The sequence below is a fragment of the Harpia harpyja genome, chromosome 5 (genome assembly GCF_026419915.1).
Source record: "Harpia harpyja isolate bHarHar1 chromosome 5, bHarHar1 primary haplotype, whole genome shotgun sequence".
NCBI lineage: Eukaryota > Metazoa > Chordata > Aves > Accipitriformes > Accipitridae > Harpia > Harpia harpyja.
Genome location: NC_068944.1, coordinates 26,699,935 through 26,725,474, shown reverse-complemented (window position 1 = coordinate 26,725,474; position 25,540 = coordinate 26,699,935). Strand labels below are relative to the sequence as shown.

General features: G+C 36.0%; 1 protein-coding gene across 2 annotated transcripts in view; it reads left to right on the top strand.

Moving 5' to 3' along the window:
- ROCK1 (Rho associated coiled-coil containing protein kinase 1) overlaps positions 1 to 25,540 on the top strand; it is a 94,968-nt gene that overhangs the window by 44,381 nt on the left and 25,047 nt on the right. The window contains exons 7-25 of one of the 2 annotated variants that reach the window (XM_052788652.1): positions 181 to 325; positions 616 to 754; positions 1,989 to 2,080; positions 2,264 to 2,423; positions 5,069 to 5,135; positions 5,979 to 6,002; positions 9,292 to 9,380; positions 10,982 to 11,030; positions 11,607 to 11,742; positions 12,114 to 12,205; positions 12,334 to 12,580; positions 14,838 to 14,944; positions 16,077 to 16,227; positions 17,135 to 17,295; positions 18,175 to 18,359; positions 19,025 to 19,094; positions 20,528 to 20,622; positions 22,519 to 22,684; positions 24,311 to 24,404. In XM_052788652.1, coding sequence (XP_052644612.1) covers positions 181 to 325; positions 616 to 754; positions 1,989 to 2,080; positions 2,264 to 2,423; positions 5,069 to 5,135; positions 5,979 to 6,002; positions 9,292 to 9,380; positions 10,982 to 11,030; positions 11,607 to 11,742; positions 12,114 to 12,205; positions 12,334 to 12,580; positions 14,838 to 14,944; positions 16,077 to 16,227; positions 17,135 to 17,295; positions 18,175 to 18,359; positions 19,025 to 19,094; positions 20,528 to 20,622; positions 22,519 to 22,684; positions 24,311 to 24,404 — 2,269 coding nt within the window. The remainder of the gene's footprint in view (positions 1 to 180; positions 326 to 615; positions 755 to 1,988; positions 2,081 to 2,263; positions 2,424 to 5,068; positions 5,136 to 5,978; positions 6,003 to 9,291; positions 9,381 to 10,981; positions 11,031 to 11,606; positions 11,743 to 12,113; positions 12,206 to 12,333; positions 12,581 to 14,837; positions 14,945 to 16,076; positions 16,228 to 17,134; positions 17,296 to 18,174; positions 18,360 to 19,024; positions 19,095 to 20,527; positions 20,623 to 22,518; positions 22,685 to 24,310; positions 24,405 to 25,540) is intronic. The other variant, XM_052788653.1, reaches the window with a different exon arrangement.

Genomic DNA, 25,540 nt, shown 5'->3' with positions numbered 1-25,540 from the left:
TTTGTTCTGGATTTAGTAGCTTAGCATATAAAAATGTTAAAATACCCATTCAAAAAAGAATGTTTGTTGATGAAAGTTGATGTTGATCTGTTGATGTTGCTTAAGCTGTATAAACTCTTGGAAATGGCTTGCAATTTTTTATTTTATATTTGGGCCTGGCTGTTTTCCTCCTCTTTGTAGGAAGGTATGGTACGATGTGATACTGCTGTGGGAACACCAGACTATATCTCTCCTGAAGTGTTGAAGTCCCAGGGTGGTGATGGTTACTATGGGCGAGAATGTGACTGGTGGTCAGTTGGAGTCTTTTTGTATGAGATGCTTGTAGGTGAGTAGTAGGATAATCAGAATTGACTACACTACTTAACTAGACTCCACGTTAAAATCCCTGTTGTTTTTAACTGTTTAATTTATACTCTTCAGACATAAGCTGGGGTTTACTGATCCTGGTATTTACAGAATATGTTTTAGAAATATTCTGGCACAGTCCTCAAACATTTGTCCTTGCCTTTTGTTCACTTAATTGCTTACATTGTTGCATATGTAATTCAAATATTATAAATCAAATCTACAATAAGTTTGATCTGCTTTTTAATTTTTGCATTGCTGCTTTTTCAGGTGATACACCTTTTTATGCAGATTCTTTGGTTGGAACATACAGCAAGATTATGAACCATAAGAACTCCCTTACTTTCCCTGATGACAATGAGATTTCTAAAGAGGCAAAAAACCTTATTTGTGCCTTTTTAACTGATAGGTAAGATTTAAACTTTACTCAGAATGAAAGTAAACATTTGTTAAGAGAATTTCTTCTCATGTTGAAAGAACATATATATGTTTGTTTTGAGTGGGTTTCTAAAGCGCTCAAGAGAAGTGAAACTCTTACTGTCTTGGCATGAATGCCATGTAACTCTGTTCCCATTTAGATGCTGCCATAGTTAGGTGTTTTTCTGATCTCTGAATGCATTTCTGTTAGTTGAATGTTCTCCTTCATAGGAATTGGGCTTTTTTCTTTTCTGAACTACAGCAATGTAAGAAACTGTTAGCCTCTTGCTTAAAGTACAGAAAGGCTGTTTTATTTGTTAGTCAAGAATTTTTTAGAACCTCAGTCTAAGTCTTTTAAGTTACTTTGTCTAATCTGAAGTAGCATTTTGTCTAACCTGAAGCAGTAGTTACTAACTGATGTTACTGCGAGCTAGACAGGCAGTGACATCAGTTTCATCTTCTCCAGTCCCAGTATTTGGGAGAGGAGTCACCAATGGTTGCTGCTGCTCTTTGTGGTAGTAGCATGTATACTGGAGAAAGGGAAGTGCTGCTGCTATGGGTACATCTACCTTATAAATTCAGTTTGAAGTGTTACTCCTTAGTAACAGCTACTGCTACATTGGTCTGTGTTGCACAGTGGTGTGTGACATGCAAAACGGATTCCTTTTGGATGAAGCTACAGCAAAAGATGCATTTCAGGAGTGCCCCTAATGCACTCCCAGCTCTTAGTGGGCATTCAGGATCCGGCTAGAGTCAGTCCACAGGAAGCCCTCTGAAATGCGGGTGTTAGGTCTGTTTCACTTTGTGAGTGCACTCCTGTTGTACCCGTGCTACATATTAATACAAGCATAACCTTTGCTTGAGAATTGGTGCTATGAAAGAGGGGGATGTTACATTTGCTGGGTTGCATACAATTTGAACAACAGCATGGACTCCTAGAAAAAGTGGAACCTAGCTGCTGCTTGGCAGCTGCCTAGTCGGACTGTGATGGTGGAAACAGTAGCAGCAGGGCTTCTTGTAGACAAACCCAGACTGTGTTCTGAAATGTAGCTGCTGTGCTGCTATAGGTATCTTCATATGAAAACTTTAAGATATGTCTACTTCTTTCTTACCTTAGTTTGAGAGGTAATCTTTTGTCTCTGTTGTTAGATTATGCCTTAAAATGAGTCTTTGCTTCAGAATAATTTATGTCATCTCCCATGTTTAACCAAAACACTCTTTAACAGGGAAGTGAGGCTAGGACGAAATGGTGTAGAAGAAATTAAACGGCACCTTTTCTTCAAAAATGATCAATGGGCTTGGGAAACTCTCAGAGACAGTAAGTATAATGCTTTTCTCAAAGACAGTGATCTGGCTTACTTAGGTATCATGTTAGCAAAAGGACTGCCATATTTCTTTTAATGGAATTTAAAGTTTTATTTACACTGTACCAAGGAAAGAGGTTTCTTAGTCACTTGAGTAATATAATGATTATTATCATACTATTCTGCTTTTTTCCTAGCTGTAGCACCAGTTGTGCCTGACTTAAGTAGTGACATTGACACTAGTAATTTTGATGATCTGGAAGAAGACAAAGGAGAGGAAGAAACATTTCCCATACCAAAAGCATTTGTGGGCAACCAGCTTCCTTTTGTAGGATTTACGTACTACAGCAACCGTCGGTATGTATGCAGAAAGCAAGCTAATGGTGTTTTCTTTTGTCAACACTGTTTCTGACTCTTACCAACCAGTATTTAGGTACAAGCCTATTCAGATTCTTATTAATGATTCAGAATCCTAATAAACTATACTCTTTTGACACTTCGATAATGTTAACCAGTACTGCTAGTCATCAGTACCTTAAAATATCACACTGAATTTGTGAATGTCTTTTTCTGCATTAAGAATATTATATAGTGGTGCTGCAGAAGCTAAGCAAGAAAAATCCACTGCTGCCGCTACTAGGCAGAGCTGCCTGCAGAGCACTGAGTTATATATGTAGAGTCATGAATCAGGGATATGAATGTCACTGTTTTACTGTGATTTACTGTTCCTGAGCTGTATATGAAGATACCATACTTTACATCAGTGTTTTAGCATGTGATAAATTAAACCTTGGCTATACTAGAAATAAAATATTTTCTAGTTGCCTGTTATCTGCTTCATAGTTTTACTTTTTCCAAAGCACTCATCCACTGCGGAGTGAGATTGTGATGCTTTACAGTTTTTACTGTTGCTTAGAAGACTTTAAATTACATTACTTAAAATTATATTAATTCATACTTTCAACAGTCATTATTATTGTAGGCACCGTGGATAGCTATATCTACATTCAAAAATCTCGATAACTTTTTATTACTTTGAGAGCAGCTTTTAGTTGTAGTGTCAGTCAGGCTTAAAATGGGCTAAAACTTCTAGTAGACCATGTCAGATAGAGACTATTAGTTTTAATAGCATTTCTGGATAGGAAAGCCCTAAAGGAAATAAATCTGGTTTTTGTCCTTGCATAGAAGAGGAACCACTTTTCTAAGCCTGTGGTGAAGTTCTTTCTGTCTCTGCAAAGAGTTGGATTTGTTGTTGCTTTCTGCATAGTAAGGCATAGAAGGACTTGCAAGCTTTGCATACAGTTTGTATGAGTTCAGCAGTTCAGGAATTTCAGCTACTGTTCTGATTTTAGTCTATAATTTTGAAAAGTCTTAATTTTTGCCTTGCAGGAAGATTTTGGAGTATATTATCAAGAAGGTGAAGTAGCATACAGAAGCTTGTTAATAACAGAATTTCTGCTCTCTCCCTCTTCCTTCTTGGGGGGCAGTATCAGGAATTTAGAGAACTAAGTGGCTGTGTTTTGCTGTCATTGAAGAACTCTGCTACTAAATACTATCATAACTTTGTAGACTTACTAGAACTAACATGCTGTCCTAGAATTGAATTTTGTCCCTTAATACTCTGCTGGTGTGATAGTCTTGAAAAGTCTGAAGCAACCATTCATACTTGCTAAACCTGTAATCCTAATTTTTATTCCCTTTTTGTACTGAAAATAGTTCAAACATTAAAAAAAAAAAAAGCATATTTAGAAAAAAAGTTGCACATTTATTTCCCCCTGCCCCCCCGCCTTTCATTTTCATCTTGTTCATGTATGCTGGAGAGCTTAAAGAAATGGAAATCTAGGAAAATGGTGTGACTTCTGTCTTTAAAGGAAATAGTACAATCTTTTAGTATAGAATACTTTCTACAGCTGTAAACTCATTGATTGTAAACTAGGAAATATGGTTGTTTATTATTGAACTTCACCCATAACACAGATTTTGGAATACTAGCTGAGAACACTTTGCAGCCCTGTCTGGCTTGTGTGGTCTCTTCTGGATTCTGATGGAGCGGGTGCTGTGCCTGTTTAAATATCACATTCTCATTGCTCAACAGCCCTGGTGTGCAAAATATGGTGGATTCTGGTACTCAGGACAGCAAGCCCCTTTCTGTAGGAAACTGTTCCATTTCCTCTTTGTCATTTGATTGTCTGAAAGCAGTCTTGATGTTTAATTTGACCATGGTTTGGAGATGTCTTTGATTTTACCCTCCTTGATCCTTTGGAGAGGTTTTTGTATATGTGAAAATAGGCATGTGAAACAAGAAAGAGGATGTGTCTATCTTCCTTGGTTCATGTCAGAGTTTTTCCTCACATAATCTGATACAGTTAGAGATGTTTTATATCTCTCTAGATCAGTTATCAGGCCAAGAATATCACATCAAATACCAAAGGAATTTGAGGATAGTAATTTATATTTAGTTACCTGACTTTTCAGAATCATGCAACTAGAAATTTGTGGTATTTTTAGAAAATACTTACATAAAATAACACTGGCTTCAGGGCAAACTTTTTGTGTGTAGAACTCTTAGTAACTTTGTTGGAAGTTACACAATCTCTGCAGAGTTTGCTTCATTGCTGCTACTTGCTGCATGAGTGCCTGAGTAAATATTTATGGGATGGAAGCCAATGAGAGTGTTGTAACCATGGAAAGCAAAGATTTTTTAAAATTATTATTAAAAAAAGAAAAGTGGTTGTATTAGTATTTGGCAGAAATTCTTTTTTCTGGAGGTCTTCTACTGCAGCTTTCTACTTTACAATAAATTATGTGAGTTTTTCAATTAAATGTGCTTGAATCTTAAAGTATAATAAATACAGAAATGAAAAAATCTACTTGTGTTATTATTTGGTTATCTACATTTTGGAGCAAAAAATCTGAGGGTTATGTTTTAGGATGATCATATTCTGTTTTTTTCATAACCTTGCTTTTAAACCACTCTTAAAACTTTTTAAATGTTGTTACAGGTATTTAGCTGTCACTGCAGAAAATTCCAATGATAACAGAACAGGCTCCAGTGTGGACAAAAGTGTGGTATGTCTCACTGATTTTCAGCTTTGTTGGACCCTAGTGAAGAATCTATTGCGTATATGGGAATAAACTGTTTGGGTTCTAAATGTCACAAATTAATTTAGTGCTTGGAATATGGGAAATCAATGCATAAATTTTAACTGTTTAGTATGGCTTGCCTATTAAAGTTACTGGAAAAACAGAATTTCAGTTCTTCATATAACATTGGTTTTCCTGAATTGGGATAAAACAGCTGAAACTGCATATTCTTTTTGTGGAACTGGATTCACAGTTTTTATCTTTAGGAATATCAAAGTGTTTGTGCAGTATTTTTAGAGTGCCTTATTGATCCCAGGTCTATGCTGGCTTAGTGGCAACCATGGAGTCTGGATGTGAGTGTGATGGGGAGCTTGGGCTTTCCAGCAACCTGCCAGTTTAACTCTGGAGCTGGACTTCCTGTGAACTAAGTGGGAGGTGGCAGATAATGTACCAAGCTTGGGTATTCTTCTTCCCAAGGGTGTCCCACAAGCTATTGGGAATTGGGGCACTGAGGATCTGCATTTATAGAGCAGTTCACCTAGCAAGAAAAGTTCAGGAATTCTTTTCAGTTACTGCTTCCCAAGCTTCTTGGCAGTCAGGTTTCTGGGAAGGTATGCTGAGGTGTTGGAAACAAAGCCTGCTTGGATTCTGTGTAAGTTCTGCTGTAAATCAAGCTATTCCCTTAGAATGGTTTCATATTTTACAAATTACATTCTTTCCAGAAGAAAACACTGTCAAAAAATTGATAATTAACTCTAAAATAAATCTTCTTGGCTTTGACTATGATTTACTTTGTTAGTATTTTGTTCTGTTATGTTTTCCGTTTAGAGTAGAAGAGAAGCAGATATCGAAGTATGTTCCCTTTTCTCTTAAACTTGCAATATAAAGGTTTTAATGATATATGGTATTACCCAGAGAAAATTTGTGAAGGGCAGGGGAACTGATTATGTACTTTATTGGGCTAACTGAATTTATTAAGCATTGAAGTGTCTTGATTTCTTTATGTACATTGATATGTGCCATAAATTTTGTTTTCCTTATAAGCATTTGGCTGTTGATACGGTAAAATTAAAAACAGAGCCAGACTTTCAAATATTTGCAGATACTTAAAGCCGTGTGATGGCCTTTGGTTGACTTTGAAGAGAGTTACTGAATGGACTTGGCATAATTAGTGGGATACAGGCACCTGCATGTAGTGAAAGAACCCCCAAGAGTCCTGTCTGTATTGTCAGGTGTATTTGAATGTCTTGTGATTTTAACAGTTTTGGGAGGTGAAGCTCTGGAAGGATATGAGTGATACAGAGAGGTTTAAATAAATGTTAAGTCTTTACTACAAGGTATTTTTACCCCACAGTTCTTTCTCAGCTGTTTTTCTTTCGTTACATGCTGCAATGAAAACGGTAATGTTAACACATGGTTAGCAAATTAATTAGTTCTGGAAATACAACACGATGTTACCTGGTCTATCTGCATTTTGGCATGGTACTGACTGTCTTCTGGGAGGAACTGAGTGCCAGAAATTTCCAAGAAATTCATTGCTTGTTGCAAGTGTGTAAAACTTCACAGAATTAGGCCATGAAGTTGGACAAAAATGGAATTCAATGTCCTTTAACTGAATTTCAAACCTCTTTGAAGATCTGATTATTTACTTTGGTTTAGTGCTACCATAACCATCTGTAAACAGTTCAGATATTAAGAAAGAGGAGATTAACAGATTCTTTTGCACTGGGTCTTCGGTTTTCTTCATTGTTCAGGGTGCAGAAGCAGATGTACTATGCCGTGGTGATTAAAAAAAAAAAGATGGCAGTTCCGTAGGGATTTTTCTTGGCTTCTTGGCTGTAGGCAGGCTTTTTCATAGCCCTTTCCTCCCCCGCCTCCTACTCAAACTGGAAACTGAGAACAAACTAAAACATAAAGGAATGCTTTTATAGTGAGTTAATTGTAACTCAGGATTTTCTTAAGGTATTATTTAGTCCATTGATATCAGATTGTGCAAAACTTCTCTGGAAGCCTGTTGTCTCGTACTAATATAATTAGAGTGCTCAGCAAGCTTAGATAGGCCCCTGGGGAACAGCAATATAAAAGCAACCAGACACAGAAAGAAGCAAGAGGAGGCAATAGAGGTCCAAACTAGTAGGAGTCAGTACAGAAATGCCTCAGTTGCCAGATATCTTTTTGGACCTGTTCCTCATCTATCCCATTTAGTTCCTCTATGCAGTCTGTCTGGAAGGGCTGTAAAATGAGTAACCAAGAAATGGAAGAGCAATTACTTTGAAACTTCTCTGTCCTTTATTTTTGTGCAGTAGCTGTGGTCCCTTTTTACTAAAATGAGAGCTAGCCTTTAAGTAGTCTTGCTTCTTGCTTTATTTCTCAGTGGTTCATACTGAGGAGATGTGTTGTATAGTGGTGGTCCTTCCTTTTTCCTTAAAGTTTAGATTTAGAGGCCATCTCTGTGGTTTTAGACTACAACCATTGTCTCATCCACGTGGTGTTACGTTGTATGTCACACCAGTAATTGGCTTTCCAGAGCTGTTCTGTAAGTGCTGAGAAGTCTATTTCTTCCAGTATTTCTTTGCTCTCTCAAGGTTTTATGATAGGTAGTGGTAAATATATAAATAGAGTGGTAAATATATAAAATATGTAGTTTCTGGTTAGTCCCCAGTCGCAATGTCTGTGTGCTTCCTCTGAAATCTTCAGAGCAGCTTAAGAATGTGGAAGAAAGAAAAAGGAGGAAATAAGAAAGGATCTGCAGTTCTTGAGAGCGCCTGAGTACTCCATACTTATATTTCCTACTACAGTGGGAAGGAGAACAGATTGAAAGATGGAAGTGAGAAAATGCCTGCCTGGAAGTAGGCAAAAATAGTCTTACCTATAACTTTCTCATTTAATATGGATAAAGCATGCTATAGTACGTCTCCAAACTGAAATGTTAGTTTAGGACTGTACAGAGGGCAGTCCTTGTTGAGAACACTTACTGTTGCTATCAAGAAAGAATGGAGTCAAGCGTAATTTGTCTACTCTTCATGATCTTAGTGAGCAGTTCTAGTTTCTCTAAGCATATTTTGTGGGAGAAGGAAAAAAGGAAGAGGCAGATGTAGGAGGAACTGTTCTGTTGCTCTGCTTTCTGGGATGATTGTGCAGGAGGAGTCAGGCAATTGTCAAAGTTTTTGAAGTTAAAACAAGGAACAAGAAAGCAAAGGGTGAGAACCACTTGAATATGTTGCTTTGAAGAGAGTCTAGATTAGGACTGTAATTCTTCTCTATGCAGTTCCAAGAGTTTTGAGGGAAATGTGGGAAGGCTAAGTAAGGCTGAAATCCTGACAAGATCAGCGAAAAGGTTTAACAGTGAATCAGCACGGGCTTGACTTAATGAGCTTCCTCAAAGCTGACACCATCTTGTTCTTAACTGAGGATTTTGCTGATGTTGGAGTGGGATTATTGTGCCCAGAGATCCATCAGATTGTAGATATTTTGAGACTACATGAAAAGAATGAATTTCTCAATTTATCTTGCTGGCAAACAGTACATGCTATACAGTAATGTTCTGTATTAACATCTGAAGTTTGTTACTATTTTCAAACCTTAGTACAGTGCTAGCTGTAAAAGTGATCTCTGACTAAATAGATGTTAACAGCATTTTCCCCCCATTGCTAATAACTAACAGGCCTGGTTCTGCTTCCTGAACTTGTTGAGAGCTTGAAGATGCATTGCAAAATACATGTGGTGGTTCATTCTAGTGTCCTGGTTTCAACCACGACAGCTAGAAAAAGAAATTTTGATGTTAATTAAAATGCTTTCTTATGTCTTTGCAGTAATATCTTTAGTCTGATTCTGAAGATACTTAAAACAAGGAGGATTTGCCTTAGCTTAGCCCTGTGAATTTTGATGGAACTATTCAGAACCCCAAAATTTTATGTGTGTGCAAATGACAAAACTGTGATATTAAAGTTGTTTCTTGTCATTAACTTTTTTAGAATTTTTTTGGGGGGGGGGATCACATTTTAATAAGCTAAAAATCTAGTGTTTAGATAGAAATGAGTAAGCTGTGATACAACATAAGCAGTACTGAATATTCTGAAATACTTCTTTGAAGTTTTTAAATTTAATGCATGTTCTTTCATGTACAAATATATATTTAAAGCTGGAAAATATGCAGAAGATGATCTATGAGTTGGAAGAACAACTACATAATGAAATGCAGTTGAAAGATGAAATGGAGCAAAAGTGCAGGTGAGACTTTGAACTTTAATTGTTTACATAATTTAAATACATCTAACACTTTAGTTCTGTATAACTGCTTTAGGGATTACCAGAGTAACACCAAGAATGGTACTGTAGTTCTCCAGGACAGTTCCAGGCACAGGTTTAAGTCATTCTAAAACAATATTTAAATGGTTTTCTTGAATATAGTATGAAGAAAATGTTTTGTTTTCATTGGCACCCATGTAACACACGTTCTTTCTGAACACTTGAATGTTTGAGTTTACTCGATATCTCTGAATTCAGATGTTTTATTGGATTGAGGTACATAATGATCATGCTGACTTTTTAAAAAATGTAAAATACTGTATATATTGCATATATTGGATTATTGGAATTAACTATCTGGTTTCTAAATACATGGTACTTGTTGGAAAACCACATTCCTGTTTTTTTCTGGTGACTGATAGATAAGAACAGCTATATGTTTTCTAAAGTCTTGTTTCTACCATGTTGAAGAAGCAACTACATGAGAATTTGCCTATTTCTTGCAGCTACACTTACAAACAAACAGTTGGGATTCTTTCCTGATAATCAGAAATATTTGCTCAGATTCATGCAAACTAAATTCCCCTTCAGTTAGCTTCTCCTTTTGAAGTCTTTTCCTGAAGGCCTAAATAAAGCCAGGAGGCAACACCTAGGTATAGGATATAGGAAGAATTCAGGCTTGTGAATTAGGACCACAGCATGTAGCTGTACAAGCTACTTACGTGGGAACTGGTAGCCAAAATGATCTGGTGGGAATTTAGACTGTGTGATGCTGTCTCTTACTTAAACACGACTTCACTGTTCACACATTCTGATTGCTTTCCACAAGCAGAACGTACATTGCTTGAAAGATACTCAGTAACTGTCTTCCTGCAGTACTACTGAAGTTGTCAGAGCACAACAGCGTGTCTTCTGATATGTCATACTGTTCACTGCAGAATTAGTAGATAGGATATATTGCTGTAACTTCTCCTTATTGTACCTGCCAGGCAACATTGTCTGGGTCCTTTTTGTTACCTCTTTCAAGAGGGATAGCTACAAAAATGCAATGGATGTGTCAATGTTACTGCTGCTTAACTGAGGTTTTACTATGCGCTAAACCTCACTCTCTCTATAGTACCATGTTTTAATACATTGCTTCAACAGAGAGACTTGAATAATATTATTCAAATATCTTTATTCATGGTAGGAAGCTGTCTACTGTTGAATTAGCAAACCATTTTAGATATTTGAAAAGTTCACAACTGGAGGAAGTTTTAGCAGTTTACCAGTGTATTCTAATTTTAAGGATAACGTGTTGTGTACATACACTGTTTTTACATTTGCAGATTAAGGGAGAAAATGTGGCACCTAAAGTTTTGCATATATAATCTGCAGCAAAGTTGATAAATACGTAATAATATATTTTACAAATTATTTCCAGTGATTGATTGTTTTCTTCAATTTCAAATGTTTATTACTAAATAGCATTAGCCAAAAAAAATCTTCACTTTAGTAACAGTCCCAAATTATTTCACTAGAAAAACAGTATGTACAATGTATCCTTCCCAAATATTACTTAAATTATTTTGTTTTATTTTTAGATCTTCAAACATAAAGCTAGACAAGATAATGAAAGAATTGGATGAAGAGGTAATTATTTTCCTCACTGAAGCCTTTAGTTGGGTAAAGAATGTGGATAGTACTTTCATGTTTTAAGATATTTCTTCTGTGACTAAAAACAATTGTTCTGAGTTTAAATTTGAGACCAAACCATCGTATTTCAATATATAGCATTGGGACGTACATTTTTATTTGTACACATTTTCAAAAATTTTTTATTTCTGCAAGTCATGCTGAATTCTGTTTCCTCTGCTACATGTTTTGCTCAGTCTCACTCATCACAATTTCTCTGGAGTTTATCAAAATCAGTTACGCTAAAAATTAATGTACAGATGATTTTCTATTGAGTCCTTATGTGGTCTCTTAATAATAATTTTAATAGTTACTTACATACAATCACATTAACAATAACTTTTCTAGTAATTTTATAAATTTGTCATGTACAAGTTAAAAAAGCCATCTTTTCTGAACACCTTTTCAAGGAAGCCAGAAACTCATTCATTGGAAATGATGCATCAGTTTCCTTGATTAATTAATTGTAGAGATACTGGTTTAGGGATCATTCCTTAAAATGTAAATAGAAAATACCAATGCTTTGAATTTTAGGGAAATCAAAGAAAGAACTTGGAATCAACACTGTCTCAGATTGAGAAGGAAAAGATGGTATTGCAACATAAGATAAATGACTACCAAAGAAAAATTGAACAAGAGAATGAAAAAAGACGGAATGTGGAAAATGAAGGTATGCCATGTTATCCAAACATTGACACTGATGAGGTGTATGATGTGTTTTGGGGAACAATTTACTACCATAGCATCTTAAGTGCTATGCAACTTTAAAGAGATCTTTTCAAATATTGGACTCAAATCTTGAGTGTATTTTTATTTGAACACAATATTTTTGTCTTATTTTCAGGTTCTATTCTCTACAGAGTGCATTGTTGTTCTGCAAGCACAGAATTTGACCTAAAAATGTATATAAGAAGCAAAAGGTCAACAAAAGGCCTATTATATGCCAAGAATTTATTTGAGTGTGTTTGTGTAAAAAAAACCAAACACCAAAACCTAAGGTTTTTTCTAATCTGATGTATTAATGGTGTAATTTCTCTTTAGTGTCAACACTAAAAGATCAGATGGAAGACTTGAAAAAAATCAGCCAACATTCACAAATTACAAATGAGAAGATAACACAATTACAAAAACAAGTATGTGGTTTCTGTTCATTGTCTTAATTATATCTTAGATTTGAGAAGCAGTATTGAGCATTCAGATATTACAAAACTGGTCCCAATAATTTTTATATTTGAGAATCTTGTCTGTTTTATTTTAACAGCTAGAAGAAGCAAATGATTTGCTGAGGACAGAATCGGATACAGCAGCAAGACTGAGAAAGGGTAACACAGAAATGAGCAAGTCATTAAGTCAGGTAGAATCACTGAATAGAGAACTGCAGGAAAGGTGCAGAGTTCTAGAAAGCACAAAACTGCAGGTGGAGAAAGATTATTACCAACTGCAAGCAGCTTTGGAGTCAGAACGAAGGGACAGAAGTCATGGATCTGAAATGATTGGAGAACTACAGGGTAATTCTTCTGTATTTATACTTTATCAAAAAAGTATATGATAACTGACCTTATTAAATAAAGTACAGTTATATAAAGGGAGGAAAGCCAACCTGCAAACCAAGCGTGAGTTAATAGAACAATTTCTGAAGATTGGATCTTGCTTCCTGATCATGTCTGAGCGACTCTTGGGAGGGAGAGTATCAAAATCAAAGAGTGGGAAACACTGATTGTAAGTCTGTGGGGCTGCCCTGACTAAAAGTCGTGAGTCCAGTGGTACAAAAATATGAAAAGCTGATACAGTGCTAGAGAAGACACAACACTCAGTGCCTTGGTGCAGTATCCAAGTTGACGTACCCTGCACTTTCTCTTCTTTCATTTGTGGAGAAAGCTATTTTGTTGTTAAATTGCATTTGTTTTCTTTTATGATGCTTCTACATTACTTCTTAAGCATGATGAAGAACATCATAAGGGATGCAGCTGTGGAATCCCTTTTTTTTCAGGATGCTTGGAACTTTTTACCATTTGTACTTCTGATTCTTCATACTAGAAACTATTCAGATACATTAGTTCATGACTCTGCCTATGCTAATGGATCCTGCCTCTTAACTTGTCATTTTAAACCACCTGTCTGCAGTATTGAAAATAGTTTTCCATGAGGCACGATCTTTTGTTGAGGACTTTTGCGTGGTTTTGGTTTTGTTTTTTTAAGGTAAACTTTGCTAGCACAAAGAAAGAACTATCAAGAATCAAGTTGCCTGTTTACTATGCTTCAAATATAGTAAATCAATTTCAGTTGAATGATTGTAAAGTTCCTCTGAAATGACTGAATGTAGTTTGATCCGGTCTGTTGTTAATTGCGAGCAGGAGGTACAAATGGCACGAGAAGACTATTCTGTGCACTTCAGAATGTGGTTTTGACCACATCCAACTCAGCAGCCTGCAGGGAAAGGATCTTTTTTCTGAAGGGTATAGGGTTAAGGTGCTTTGCTGGTATATACCCAAATAACTTTATATAATTAAAATATTCATATAGCTGTTTTTAAAAGCACATTTAAAATGAATAAGAAAAGCATAAGATTTAGGAGGACTTTATCTTTTTCCATCTCATGGTTTCTTACATATTGCCAGGATGTCTCTTTATACTTCAAAATTTAGTGAAGCGAACTGTGCTGTAGACAGATGTATTTGAATTGATAGGTGTATTTTTGTATACTGTATTCAAGGTATTAAGTGTAATATAGAGCAATCCAAAATATTTTTTTACGTATTTATTTGAAAGGAACTAATGCAAATTCTTCAGTATAGAAATATATACTACTACTTCGGTTTTTATATATATATATATATACACACACACACTGCTACTTGGGCACGCGCATATATATACATACACACTACTGCTACTGCTACTACTAAGACTTCGTGAGACACCTTATTGCGGCCTTTCAGTACTAAAAGGGGGCTTATAAGAAAGACAGAGAGAGACTTTTTACCAGGGCCTGTAGTGACAGGACAAGGGGCGATGGTTTTAAACTAAAAGGGAGTAGATTTCCATTAGATATAAGGAAGAAATTTTTTATGATGCGGGTCGTGAGACCCTGGAACAGGTTGGCCAGAGAAGCTGTGGTTGCCCTGTCCCTGGAATTGTTCAAGGTCAGGTTGGCTGGGGCTTTGAGCAACCTGGTCTAGTGAAAGATGTCCCTGCCCATGGCAGGGGGGTTGGACTAGGTGGTCTTTAAAGGTCCCTTCCAGCCCAAACCATTCTGTGATTCTACTTAGTATTTAGTATAAACTTCCGATGCCACACAGGGTCTTGTGGTAGATCCTGTGGGGGATGGGGAATAGTTCCTCTATCCATGGAAGAGCACTTGAGGCACAGTTAGGTGAATACATATTGCATTAGTACATGTAGATCCATTTGAGACTGGCTTTCTCTCCCTTATCTTCATATTAGTGGAGTTAACATCAGAAAAGGTGCTTGTTGCATAGCACAGCAAAACTTGGATTAATGGAAGAAATCTTGCATATTAGATATTGGAAGTGATGGAAGGCAGGTACCAAGTTTTGCATGTGATTGTTTTTTGTGAATTGTTACTAATGGCATGCATAAAGACTGGCTAAAAAGATCAGTTTCCTTTACAATGTACAGCCTTTGTGTGTCTGAGAAGTTTCAAGGTGTAAATATTTTAGGGGCCCAGAAATCAAGAAAGGTTGAACAGCCTAATGATCTAAGTCAAGTAACTAATATTGAATGATATTTAATGTCTTATGGCAGTTCGGATTACAACTTTACAAGAAGAAGTAAAAAACGTTAAAAACAATCTCGAAAGAGTGGAAGCGGAAAGAAAACAAGCACAGGATATGCTTAATCATTCAGAAAAGGTATGGTAAAATGGTGTTGAGGCTAATGTTCTTTGTCAGCTTTTGACTGTATTTTCAGATAGTATTTACTGATGTTGCTAAGTCCTGTGTTCTTGCTCTAAACCAGTCTTGTGTTAAAATGATTAACTAAATAGTGCTAATTTACAGTCTCATCAGGATGGTAAGTCTCACAAGTCCTCAGGTAGTTCTTAGTTGTAGCTTTGGGCATAAAATTCATGTTTATCATTCACTACCACTGATTCAAGGATCCAGCTCTTCTGCCAGTAATTTTTGTTCTGCCTGCCTAACTACTACTGCAGAGACTTGCCTCCTGAAAATCTGTGCATTGAACTTTTTTAAAAACCTGAAATTTAAATTTCTGCTTTTACTGGATTTTAATTTGACTGGATCATTACTAGACCTTTTGATCAACTTTGGAGCTGAACCATTTCAATTTTTTTCCCTCCTTCCCTCAGAATGGTAGCAGCGTGTTCCCCTAACATCTCTGATCCCCACCCCAAGATGGAGAAACAAGTAAAGAAGAGTAAAAGGAAATCCTCCACCCTTTTTCTAGATAGGCTACATAGTTAGCTCTATGTTTTGAGATCAGGTAAAGACTTGCTGTGCTGTGTGGTCTATCCAAATAAACCAGAGATATGACTACCTATGAGGGAAGGTGCAAAAAGTTACAGTTCTCCTTTGATGTTATGTGAAGCAGCGATCCAGAGGCAAGTCCCTGTCTCTCAAAGCTTATCTCCAGTGCTTGTTTTATGAGTTACTGTTAATGGCTGGCAATCCCAACCGTGGAATAACAGAAATGCATCCAGGTAACAATAATTCAAATTCCTCTGTGCTCTAGTGTTGTCAGTGGATTAGTTGTATGTTTCCGGTTTAGGTGACTACTAATTATTCAAACTGACAAGTTTCCGTTATCTTACAAATTTACAGACTACTGAAAAAAGTTAATGAAGTTTTCTCCAAAGCACTGAGTACAGTTTTTGTCTTTTACCATTCTTTATTAAGCATGGAAAATAACATTGATAATTTCTTCGTAAAAAAAGTTACCACTAAAAAAGGGAAGAAAGGAAATGTGGTTCCCTCAGATGTCATAGAAATGTTACGGAAATCTGGTAACTTTTTTTCTTATCTTTAGGAAAAGAATAATTTAGAGATAGATTTGAACTACAAACTCAAATCATTACAAGACCGGTTAGAACAGGAAGTAAATGAACACAAAGTGACTAAAGCTCGGTTAACCGACAAACATCAGTCAATAGAGGAGGCAAGATCAGTTGCAATGTGTGGTAAGTGTTTCTTGCAAGTTTCAGGTAAACATATGATAAAAGGTATTTTGATTATGATATCTTAAAACACATCATCTTATAATGTAGTACCCTTATACAAGTATTTAATCCCTTGTATAAGGAAAATGTGTATCAAGATCATAAAATGTGAAAACCACACATTTTTAATTATTTCTCTAACATGGTACTTGTACCATAAAAATTGCATTGTTTCTTAATCTTTTGAATATCTTACTGTGTTTGCAGTTCAAAGCCTTCCTTGGCTTCTAAAATGCTATTGAATCTTGAAATTCTGGCTAATGCTAAATGGAATTGAAAGAATGCATTGTCAAGACAGATGTCTTGGAGCATTCGTTCCTGTGTAACTGCATTAAAAATATTGGTGTTGTATTAGGGTTGTCTGAAGTGCTGAAGTTTCTTTTAGAGATACATATCCATGAATCAAAATGTATCTTGATATCTTAATTGAATACATCGGGTTTTCTTTGTGAAGGTTATCAGTACCTAAATGTGTAGTTTGTAACTTTTCAGAAAGCTAATACAAATGGTAGCATTTCTTTTCTTTCCCTCTACTGTCCATTCATGGAAATGAATCTTTGCCTTTATTTCATAATTATTACTTCAAGAATCTGCATTTTTTATTTCTTTCACTATTTATCTTTCAGTTATCATGATAATATTCCAGTGCTTGTAATGCAAATCGGAATTATATTTCTTTAATTTTAGTGTTTCTTGTAATAATGCCAGGAAGTTTTTACTCAGTAATCAGTCCATCTAACAGCAGAAGAGCTTAAATAGCTGAACAAAAGGATCTGAAAAATATTAGGATATTTAAGACTGTGTTTACAAAAGCATTCTTGCAGATACTGCATATTCGTTTTGTTTTTCTTTCCTTAATCTTGTTTAGAAATGGAAAAAAAAGTAAAGGAAGAAAGGGCAGCAAGAGAAAAGGCAGAAAATCGAATAGTTCAAGCTGAAAAACAGTGTTCCATGCTGGACTTTGACCTGAAGCAATCTCAGCAGAAACTGGAACACCTTCTTGAGCAAAAGGAGAGACTGGAAGATGAAGTAAGTAAAATGTTCATCACTAACAATTTTCTGTATAAACAAGAAATTATAGTTGCACTGAGAAATAGAAAATTAAATTCACTTACACTGAACTCCTTGTGTAATATATCTCTCAGTAGAACTGAAGACAGTTATTGGCCTAAATAGTGTTAGGTAATTTCCACTTGTTTCTTAGGTCTTGGATGCCTTGCATATTTGAGCCCTTGATTTAATATAATGCAATTTTTTGTTTCCTTTTTTTTTTTTTAAAGGAAAAACTTGCTTGTGAATTTGACTGTGTAATCTGATTCATTTAGATGGTTTGCAGTTCTGAGTGTGCATTCTCCAGAAAGGCATTTGTTCAAGGAAATGCAATTAGAATATTGAGTGTGAAAACTAGGTACTAAGAATAATAGTTTCATCCTTACTTTTCTTTACAGGACAGTGGGAATGAAGGTTATAACACCTTTCTTAGGGGTCAAAACTTGTGTAAATTAGTTTTTATATAGGTAGTAGGCTGCATTTTTTTCTAGGGTGATAAGTTTTCAAGATCTGAAATCCACAGAGAGGTTTGCAGGACCTTTCAGCAGACAATTTGGGTTTTTTCCATTGTTGCCTTTAAGCTAAGATAAAACACTTTTGGGACTTTGAAATAAGCTAAGTGTGGGGAAGCTTTATCATCATGCAGCGTCATATCAGTATGTTCTTAAGGGCAGCAGCTTTCTATAAGATTATTGCACTGAAGTGTTTGGAGGTTGAGTAATATTTTTACGTATTGTACAATGTGTAGCATCTAGGCCATGGTGTTTGACATAAAATAATCCATATATGAAACACTTTTCAACCACATGCAATTGGTTATTCAGCAAATGCTCCTAAATTGAAATATTTCTTATTTAGGTAAAGAATCTAGCACTTCAGCTAGAACAAGAGACAAATAAGCGAATAATGGCACAGAATGAATTAAAGACACAAGCTTTTGAAGCAGATAACTTGAAGGGTTCTGAGAAGCAGCTGAAACAGGAAATCAATACGTTGTTGGAAGCAAAGAGATTACTGGAATTCGAGTTGGCTCAACTTGCTAAGTAAGTAAAAATCTGAAGTAAAATGGAAAAAGTTGCTTAATTATACATGTACTGTTTTGCCTGTTCCTATTAGTGAAAAAAGTTCTCTGATGCATAGGCATTTTTTCCTAAACTGGAAGAATATTTTTAGCTGCATGTTATGATTTCTGTATGTAGCCTTCAGTGTTGGAATATTTTTGTTATGAGCTATGAGGCAGAACAATTCTTGGCTCATCATTCGATGTCAAGGCATATATATATGCCACTTTTATTTCAGTGACTTTTTTATGGGTTGACTGTGATACTACTTATTAAATCATATGGGACTTTTAGTTTTACTGCATTGGAGTCAATAGCTTTTTTTCCCTTTAACCACCTGATTCTTTTTCTTAACATTTCTTAAGCTGACTGAAGACATTTTTCATTAATTAGGCTTCTATAATATCTTCCTTCAGCTGACTTAACATTTCTCCATTTAGAATACTTCTTGTCTTCTGAATTACGTACTGAAACAATCATCAGGGTAGAATAAGGAATGTAATTAAATCAGAATTTTAGGATACAGCGAACTGTTGGTCTTTGTGAAATATGTGTGCAAATGTAATAGGATGCTGTTCTGGTTAGAAATAGTCTGTCATTTGTTAGTAGTTGACTTTTACATGTTTTCCTTTTTTATTTCTTCAAAGACAATACAGAGGAAATGAAGGTCAAATGCGTGAGCTTCAGGATCAGCTTGAAGCTGAGCAGTATTTTTCGGTAAGACTTGTAAAGAATTGTGAGTGCTACATTTTGACATGAAATCATTGAACATTGAATAGTTTGACATATTAAAATTTTTTAAATGTAAATAACCACCTGGCATAAATCAGCAATTCACAAAATCCTGCTTGAAATATGAGCGATGAACAAAAAATTAGAGAACATTGGATAGTCTATCTAATATGTTGCTTTGTAGTTATTTGTCAAATCTTATATATAACATTGAGTAACTCTTACCTGAATTATTCATCAGAGTAGTTCCTGTCTTGAGGTTGGAAAAGAGATATTTTCCTGACATAATTGTGAAGTTTGTAGAGAGTTCAAAATCTCTGTACTTACTGGAATATATTCTGTGCTATTGATCTACCATAAGTGTATGTAAGAACCGTAGATCCAGTAGCATTCTGCATGTATTCCTCGTCCTAAAAGGATACCTTCTCTGCACCTGAGTCCCAGAAGAGCCTTATTCAGTACTCCAGATAGCCAAAATGTGTATTTCATAGATTTAATTTGATCTGTATAATTTCTGTGAAAAGAAACAATAGCATGAGATGCTCTGTAATGCCTAAACTTCAAATACATTCGTGAATATGGACAGTTTCATTTCTCTTTGGGAAGTACTTTTTAAATTCATTTCTTCCTTGGAAGGGCAATAAAAATTTTTGTGTTCAGTAAACTGCATATGATTGTAATTTCATTATGAGTTACAGATTTTTGTGCATTTCTTCATAACATACTGCTAATAAGAAGATCCAGAGTATTGTGTTTCATTCTCAGTTTTCTCTTTTTTCACTAGCATGTAGGTTAAATGAGACATTTGTAATTCAGTCTGAATATTTAGCAAAAGTACTTTACTGTAGAAGATCAAATTATAACTTTCAGAATTACTGGTGGTGTTAATAACAATATAGTAATTAAGAACAGAAGTCATTCACATAAATCAGACCTCTGTTGAATCAGTTATTAAGACAAAGTCAGTCTGTACACAAAAAATCTAAAGTCTAAGAGAAAAGATACATGGATACATACAAAGAGAAAACAATAGCTGGAAGCATAGGAGAGTATTAGGCTTGTTTGATTAACATTTTGAGACAGTCATGCTACAAGAGGATGCAGTTTTGTCCTGTTGTCTCCAAGAGACCTGCCCAGCTATGTCCTAGTGCATGCCCTGCCTTTTGTCAGCAGGTGTGTTTGTACAACTATGTAGGAAACCAGACTAGAAAATTGAAAACTAACCTTGTCACGTCAGTTCCCTACACAAGGGAAGCTGGAAAGGAGCATCTTGGATAGGCAGGAAGGAGGAAATTCCATTAAAGACAGTACTGGCATGTGTTGGGGTTTGACAGATTCAAACCAACCAGTACCAAAACAATGAAGAATTTCACTATGGAATTTGAATAATGATTCTATTTTTATGCTTTCTTTTACAGACACTTTACAAAACTCAGGTTAAGGAACTGAAAGAGGAAATTGATGAAAAGAATAAAGAAACTCAAAGAAAAATGCAGGAATTGCAAAACGAAAAGTATGCCCATTGTGTTTCTCAAATAGACATAAGTTTTTCCATATACTATGGTCTCACTCATGAATATTTTGAATCAGAGTATGTTTAATTCCTTCAGAAAAAGACAAGTCTCAAAAGTGTTCCATAACACCTCGTAAGATGGCAAATACATAGGATGTTACTTATGCTGATTTGCAAAGCCAAATATGGGTATTCGTATTTGCTTTGGACTCTATTTGTAATGTCTGGAAGAAGAATGATAACTCCTGAGAATTTAGGAAGGTGCAGAATTTTGAAAAAACATTCCAATTTGTGGTAATCATCTTCCTTGTGTAACAACTTTTTTAATTTTATAATATTACCCTGGTAATTACTTGGTATATTTCTATAGCCAGTAGAATAATTTGAGAAAAAGATAATGAAAATACTTTGAATTCTAAGTTTAGTATACTTCTGATTACAGCAAAACCAGTTAATCCTACAACCATTAATCGTGATGTACTGTTTTCTAAGTTAGCAAATAAGGAAAGAAGTTTTTTAAGCTTGTTTTTCCAATTTATTAATTTATTTAATATGTATTTATTCTGAAGCAGGAGACAGTAGCCTTATGCATGAAGCAGAGTTTTTCTCTTCTAAAGTCTGAGTCTCTTGTTCTACTTGAGCATCAGCATTGCAAAACAATTTAAAGGGAGGAGTCTATGTACAGTGTTCGTGATGCATTTCGGTGAGCTAAGAAAGGAAGAAAGAAAAGATGTTGTGCTAATAAATACAATGTAGGAGGAAAATACCTGTCTATGCAAAATTGTTCAGGAGTAGTATCCATCTTAAAAAGAAAAAAAGGGGGGGGGAAGGTAGGAGAGACTTCCTTTATTCCTCTTTTGTTTTGGGTTTTTTTTTCTTTTTCTCTTCTCTTACTTATTTTTATAGCTTCCTTTTATTCTATTCCCTCACTGTTCTCCACAATTTTATGTTCATCATAAACGTTTTTCACCTGGATACAACTATAGGAATTGTGACAAACTCTGAGTATACTTCAACAGTTACCTTTTTACAGTAGAGGCCCATATCTGCTACAGATGTATCAAATCAGTGGACTCCATAGTAATAAGTATTTCATTGCATAAATCTCTCTTTTATTTTGCAGTGCAGGAGGGGCATCTGTCATGAGCCCATAGTGCAGTAATGTATTGCCACTTCTATCTCAGCATGCTGTGGGCTGTGTCACATGTTGCTGGGTACATCTGACTTGTGGGTGCTAGACTGGCCACCGTGCTTTATGTGGGTTTCTTTGCAGGCAAATATATAGGAGCTCTGCCTGTACTCCAAGCAAGAGCAAGAAAGTTTGGCTTGTATGCTGAAGTGATTAGAAGTTGTGTATACATTAATGAGATACTGCACCTAAGTTATCGCCTCCTGCCTCTCAAGCTGTAGATAGAATATGCAAGCCTTTCTGCAAAAGATTGCATAGACATAGAACCACTATATGTTTTCAGAAACCTTATGCAATTTTCCTTATTGTTCAAACAGTCTGGAGCACACATCTTCATGAGCAGTAAGCTTGTGTGAAGAGGTGGCTGATACTGATAGGGTTAAGTATCTTTCAATGGACCACACTGTACATGCAATTTAATTTTATTTTTATTCCTTAAAGGCAGGAAAATTTGACATCTGGTTTCCTAAGGGTTGATGTTTCATGGATGATTGAAATTTTAATTGAATTATAGTAAGCTTGCTGCTGTAGCTTGTGTGGACCATCAAAAGATAAAACTGTATGGAGTGTGGTCTTGTAAATCTTGTTTTTCTTAAGAAACTAAGATAATGACAATTAGCTGAGTGGTGTAATTTGTGTTTGTTAGTCTTCCTGAAAATTTGGAGTGTTTTGCATAGGAGAACAAAATCTTAATGTTCTTTTTACAGAGAAACGCTCACTACCCAATTGGATTTAGCTGAAACCAAAGCTGAGTCGGAACGGTTGGCACGAGCACTCCTTGAAGAACAGTATTTTGAACTGAGTCAGGAAAGCAAAAAAGCAGCATCAAGACACAGGCAAGAAATGACTGATAAGGACAGCATCATAAGAAGGGTAAATTATTCTGCTGTAATTAATACCTGTATATATCTTCCAGCTGGAAACAGAAATTTATGTTTTTATTTTAATTTATTAAGTCTTGTTATGATCATAAGTGATAACTATTTAAGTATCTTAAGTTTTGGACCCAGCTGGAACCTTCAACATTTAAATGCCATCATGGGAACTCACAAAGAAATATAGACTTGATGAATCTGAGGTGAAGCCAGAATGAAAATCAAGTGAATGTCTGTAATTCAGTTATTAAGCCTTTTGTAATTACTCCTTGTCATTGCCCAATGTATTATTTAAATCTTGTAAATTTGTGGAGCTGTGTATTTGAGACTCTTATTGCAAAATAACTTAGTCTTTTAAAAAAATAATACTTGGAAGTCTTGAGTTTCTTCCCACTGGTAAACTATTAAACCAAAACAAAACCCAAACCCCAAACTGCAATTTTTTAAGATACTTTTTAGCTCTTGAGTATTAGTATCAGGTTGATAAATGTCTTAACTGAAGAGTTTCAAATAGCAAGCCATATGTAGCATAGTTATATTACCATTATTGTTTTTTCCTATTTAGCATCAGATATGCAGATTTTCTTAAGAATCCTGGGGTGTACAACTTCAGTAAAACTCTAGGCATAACTGAACTTGGATCAATTGCTCAAAGCTTTCTGTTAGTGCTACCATGGATATTACATCTCTGTGTAAAGATAGCAGAGGTATTGTTTGTTACGTGTGTTTTCTTTTATAAGCTTGAAATCTCCAGAATGCCACCATTTCTTAAGAAGCGTTTAGAAGACTGTCTTTCTGTGGCACGGAAGGAATACCTCCTTGCCAATGTTTGTTGGTTTCAAATATTCTGATAATTTTGTCAGACAGCTCGATACACAGTCATTTCTATAGGCTTCAAAAAACCCCTTTTTTCAGGAATGCAGTTATGTCTGGTTTTTAATATGTATTTGTTAAGTGGTTAGCAAAGTGATTCTGACTGTGGCAGCTAACATATTGAAAGTGTAATGGTTTTCCTTTCAGGTTTTTTTTGCGCACTTATGTACACGTTTACCTATGTATGCTTTGACTTAGACCAAATTTAGTTTTAGTCTTATGCTGATTTATACCTGTTTTTCTTGATATATGACAATTATTTAGCAGCAGATGCCATGAATCTACTCTAGCCTTCAATGCTGGAGTTGTATCATCTATCAGCTGCTTTTCTGTCTGGATTCAGGTGATCAGGCCTCTAGGTACTACTTCTTCCAAAGTACCACAACTTAATTGAAAATCGCCACATTCAATAACTGCCAATCTAATTTTGCTTAAGTTGAATTTTTAATTATATACTACAGTGTTGTCAGTTCTGCAAAGATCATTTAAAAAAAAAGAACTCTCTCTGGGACAGGTGTATTTAAAATATTTAAAAAGCCTTCTGGTAAATCAAGACAGCTTAGAAGAAAAGTACCATTTTTTAAAAAATTCAGGTATGAGAGATAAGCAATTTTTTTTTAATGTAATCTGAGGAAGGCATTCCAACTAAATGGCTGTTATAGGTTTAAGGGTATTTGAAATAATAGTATTATAAATATTTTCAGAATTTATGGCAAGTTCTTTATTTTAAAATGTGTTTGTTTTCATTTAGCTGGAAGAAACTAATAACACATTAACCAAAGATGTTGATTTAATAACAAAGGAAAATTCAGAGATCAGTGAAAAAATTAAGAAACAGGAGGAAGGTATGTAATGTTTGGAGTTTTAATTCATCTGTTATGAAGTGCAATTGAATTTGAAGCATATGTGGCAAAATGGAAATGGGAAATGGGAGAAGACATTGCTGTTTATCTTCCCTATTATTTTGGGCTTGATGAAAAATAATGTAAGTCATTGTTTTCATCTTGAAAATATATCTTCCATGTAAACTGCAGCCATTTTTAAAAAGGGTGGAAAGGAGGACCCTGGGAACTACCAATCTGTCAGCCTTACCTCTGTGCCTGGGAAGATCATGGAACAGATCCTTCTAGAAGCTATGCTAAGGCACATGGAGGACAGGGAGGTGATTCGAGACAGCCAGCATGGCTTCACCAAGGGCAAGTCCTGCCTGACCAACCTAGTGGCCTTCTATGATGGAGTGACTACATCAGTGGACAGGGGAAGAGCTATGGATGTTGTCTATCTGGACTTCTGTAAGGCCTTTGACACGGTCCCTCACAACATCCTTCTCTCTAAATTGGAGAGATACAGATTTGATGGATGGACTGTTCAGTGGATGAGGAATTGATTGGATGGTCACATCCAGAGGGTAGTGGTCAATGTCTCAATGTCCAGATGGAGATTGGTGACAAGTGGTATCCCTCAGGGGTCCGTATTGGGACCAGTACTGCTTAATATCTTCATCAATGACAGTGGGATTGAGCGCACCCTGAGCAAGTTTGCAGGTGACACCAAGCTGAGTGGTGCGATTGACGTGCCTGAGGGACAGGGTGCCATCCAGAGGGACCTGGAGAAGCTTGAGAAGTGGGCCCACGTGAACCTCATGAAGTTCAACAAGGCCAAGTGCAAGGTTCTGCACATGGGTTGGGGCAATCCCCAGTATCAATACAGGCTGGGGGATGAAGGGATTGAGAGCAGCTGTGCAGAGAAGAACTTGGGGGTACTGGTGGATGAAAAGCTGGACGTGAGCCAGCAACGTGCGCTCGCAGCCCAGAAAGCCAGCCGTACCCTGGGCTGCATCCAAAGCGGCGTGGGCCAGTGGGTCGAGGGAGGGGATTCTGCCCCTCTGCTCCACTCTGGTGAGACCCCAGCTGGAGTGCTGCCTCCAGCTCTGGGGTCCTCAGCACAGGGAAGACATGGGCCTCTTGGAGCGGGTCCAGAG